General features: G+C 32.6%; 1 protein-coding gene across 1 annotated transcript; it reads right to left on the bottom strand.

Moving 5' to 3' along the window:
• Positions 1–1,074: 1,074 nt before the first annotated feature.
• On the bottom strand, positions 1,075–3,285 carry TPPD (Haloacid dehalogenase-like hydrolase (HAD) superfamily protein). Its single transcript, NM_103289.5, has 8 exons — positions 2,665–3,285; positions 2,518–2,589; positions 2,323–2,415; positions 2,182–2,238; positions 1,966–2,067; positions 1,665–1,883; positions 1,471–1,563; positions 1,075–1,372 (listed from the first exon to the last, which is right to left on the bottom strand). The coding sequence occupies exons 1-8, from the start codon at positions 3,076–3,078 to the stop codon at positions 1,313–1,315; spliced, it is 1,110 nt and encodes a 369-aa protein (NP_564464.1). The 5' UTR covers positions 3,079–3,285; the 3' UTR covers positions 1,075–1,312.
• Positions 3,286–3,515: the final 230 nt, after the last annotated feature.

The following is a 3,515-nucleotide window of genomic DNA, read 5'->3' on the forward strand; positions in this document are numbered from 1 at the left end:
AGTGTTGTCAAGTCTGAAATTCGTTTAAAATGTTAGTTCGGATGTAGAATTACCATTGAATTGTGACCAAAAAAATAAAATAAATACTTACCATTGAATTAGCGTGGATCAACAAAATTAAATCTTTTACTATTATTATTCCTAGAAACCATTAAAATACGTTTAGTTTTGGTTATCTATTAAAATGAATACTAAGAAGCTATATATGTAATCTGAAATTAGATATAGTTTAGAAAATTTAACATCATGACTATTTTGCTTTTTCAAAATAGGGTTTTCTCAAAGTTTCCAATTTTTACAACTTTACCTTTCACATAAAAATTTTAAAATAATACTATAAAATCCAAAATAATCTTATACATACATTGTAAAATTTTCACAATCACATACATTTGATTTTTAAAATTCTAAAAATAGAGTTGAACTCCTCGTCTTGAAAGCTTCGATTTGATATATTATTTATTAAAATTTAAGAAATCTGACAATAACGAAAAAGAGTTATATTGAATATTATTTTAGACTTCACAAAATTATTATTCATTTTTGTGGTGGGTTGTAAAATTGCAAACATTGGGTTTTTTTTATAACAATACCCTTCAAAATATATTATATGAATTATATGTATTTCTAATGGGTAGATGTACATTATACATATAGAAGAATGATGGAAACGTTTATCGACATTGCAGCTTAGTTACTGTGATGAAGATCACTTCAGATTGAGGATGAATATGAGCGAGGAAAGCAAATAATAAAGCGGTATTCTACTATATATCGAAAGGCTTATGGAGAGAAGCATCGTGTCATTTTTTGTTATGTGATGGTTTTGTATTTGATCGATTATGTGTATTTACTTGTGTTAAAAGAAGCGTTAGGCGCTAAGTGGACTGGTGATCTAAAACCTAGTGTTTGGACGAATCACTAAATTATACTATTTGGAAATTGGAAAAATACATTTAAACAAAATTTATGAAATTTTAGGTAGTCGAAATGGTTAGCGTCACATAGGCTTCTAACACTTAGACAGGGGTCTAGACGACCGACTAGACTGTTTTATAGAATATTGGTACTATTTGATATGTATTCTTGGTTTCTAAATTAATAACAGTAGACGGTATTAAAAAGAGAATGATGAAAATATTATACTAGCAAACTTACTTTTTTCTTGGTTAAGAAAGTTCCTATAAACTTACATTTGTTCATGAAGAGTAAAATAATTAAAAAAACATTGATCATATATACAACAATTTTTGTTGCATAGTGAAAACTAATTCATTTATTAATTGAAAATAAATTTATGTCAGGAAATTGGCTATCTTCCTCTTAGTGACATTTGTTTCCATTCCACGAGTCGCTGCAAAAACTCTCCTACCTGTTCAAAACATTATTCAAAAAAAGAAAAGTTGTTAGTCCTCAAGAACAATTAGAGAGTAATAAACCAAAACTCAAAGAACAAATAATTAATATTACCTCGGAAGGTTCTTGTAGAGAATATGTAGCACTCGTTTCCTTTGGAATTTTGGACACAAGTATACCAAAGCCTTGTCCTTTGTTTCTCAAAACCTGAACCCAACCAAAATTTTAATTAATTTATCTACAAAATTAAGTTCTAAATAATGAAAATATTTAAGGTTTTATAGTAATTTTGCAGATGGTAAATTTACCTTGAAAGCATCCTCGTCCGTACGATCATCTCCTATATAGATGGGCAAAACATCGTTAGAGTTAGCGAATCCTAAGGATTCGAGCAAGAACTCGAGAGCTTTGCCTTTATCCCATTTGATGGTTGGTCGAATCTCTAAGACTTTTCTTCCTTGTGTCAACCTCAGTTTCGGATACTCACTCAATATCGATGTCACGTGTTCCGCTACCAATCCCCAGTCCTATCATTACAAATGAACCATACGTTATAATTACTTTTTTGACTATGAAGAAAATATTTGTAATCTTGATTTATTTTCTTACCTTTTGATCAACACAACGGTAATGTACGGAGACACAAAACTTGTTGTTCTCGACGTTTGCTCCTTCTATGTCTCTCATTTTCTCTACTAGACACTTAGAGACCTGATTAAGAGATTCGTATTTTTTTCCTTAGTTAGAGACCAATATGTTGTTATACTAAGTAGCTTGAATTTGACGCATAGATTATAAATATAGAAATAGAAAAAGGTAGGAGACCTTGTCAATCATAGGCAAAAACTCATTCGCCGCTTGGAAAAGAACTCCTTTATTGTTCTATATTGTTCCAAAAAACATTAAGCCCTTGTTAGTCTCTTTATGAATCAACATACTTTAATATATAAGGTTTTATGATTATACCTTGTTATGTTTGTTTCTTTTGGAAGGTCCTTTGATGTCCATTCCATGGCTACCTGCATAGTAAAGTCCGGGAAGTTTCACAAATCTACGAACCTACCAAATATAAAAACGAAAAAAAACACGTTAGTTATGTCTTTTTATAACCAAAAAGATCCTAAACCGAAACAAATGTTTTATTCAAATATTAAAACGTACCTTATCACGGCATCTTCCAGTGACAATCGCGGTCGGGAAATATCTAGCCACGCCTTTCACTGCCTCTCTCATCTGAGAATCAAAAGTTGTCAGAAAACCAAAAAAAAACTAAAACAAGGGAATGAAGAAGTAAGAAGGGAAGCAAACCTCTTCAGACATGTAAGCTCGATCAGGGTTTTCAACAATGGGGGATAATGTACCGTCATAGTCGAGAAACATCACGATTTGTTTCCCTTTTGAAGCTTCAGCTATCTCTTCAAACATGGTTAAAGCTGACGGGTGTTGAGCCATCCAAGAAGAGTATTCATCCTCCTCATCGGACTCCGGGAGGGGAGATATGTTCCCCGGTCGGGTACGGGTTGGGGAAGAAGCCCTCATGGCTTCGATCCAAGTGTGGATACGGGTTTGACTCGGGTCGGCCTCTAGCTTCTGCACGAGTTTCTTCCGGGGAATGCTGATGTATCGGCCACCTCCGGGAGAAAACAGAGATTGGTTTGGAACTCTAACCGCAACTCCGATGCTGCCTTTAGCATCAGAGATTAAGGCATTATGGTTTGTCATTAGGGGCTTAGGAAAAAAAAGAAAGAGCAGATGTTATGAAACAGAGGAGAGGGGTTTGGTGTGAGAAAGACAAGTTGTCAAGTCTTAATACATGTGATGATAATAGACTAAATGTGTGGTCAATTTATAAACTTCCTCTCAAAGAGTAAAGAGCTTCCTCCACATCATTCCATTTTTTTATTATTATTCCTAGTTTTTTTTTTTTTGGGTCGCATATTCCTAATTTTTAAGTTGATGTAGATACAAATTTGCAAGTTAGAGGATTTTGGTCCATTAATTAGTAAATATTTGACAATATTTGTAGCAGACTTATAAAGTTTAATAAGTTGTCAACAAATGTGTAGTATTTAACTCAAAATTCAAATTCAAATTCGACAACACTGAGATAATATAATTTTCATGTCGCGTGTTTTTTTTTTATTAAAAGAAAAACTAAT

This window comes from Arabidopsis thaliana (assembly GCF_000001735.4).
Source record: "Arabidopsis thaliana chromosome 1 sequence".
Taxonomy (NCBI): Eukaryota; Viridiplantae; Streptophyta; class Magnoliopsida; order Brassicales; family Brassicaceae; genus Arabidopsis; species Arabidopsis thaliana.

Coding starts and splice junctions, on each gene's coding strand:
- TPPD (NM_103289.5), bottom strand. CDS start 3,078: ATGACAAACCATAATGCCTTAATCTCTGATGCTAAAGGCAGCATCGGA. Junction 1,884..1,965: donor ACCGTTGTGTTGATCAAAAG/GTAAGAAAATAA, acceptor TTGTAATGATAG/GACTGGGGATTGGTAGCGGA. Junction 1,564..1,664: donor CGGACGAGGATGCTTTCAAG/GTAAATTTACCA, acceptor GGTTGGGTTCAG/GTTTTGAGAAACAAAGGACA.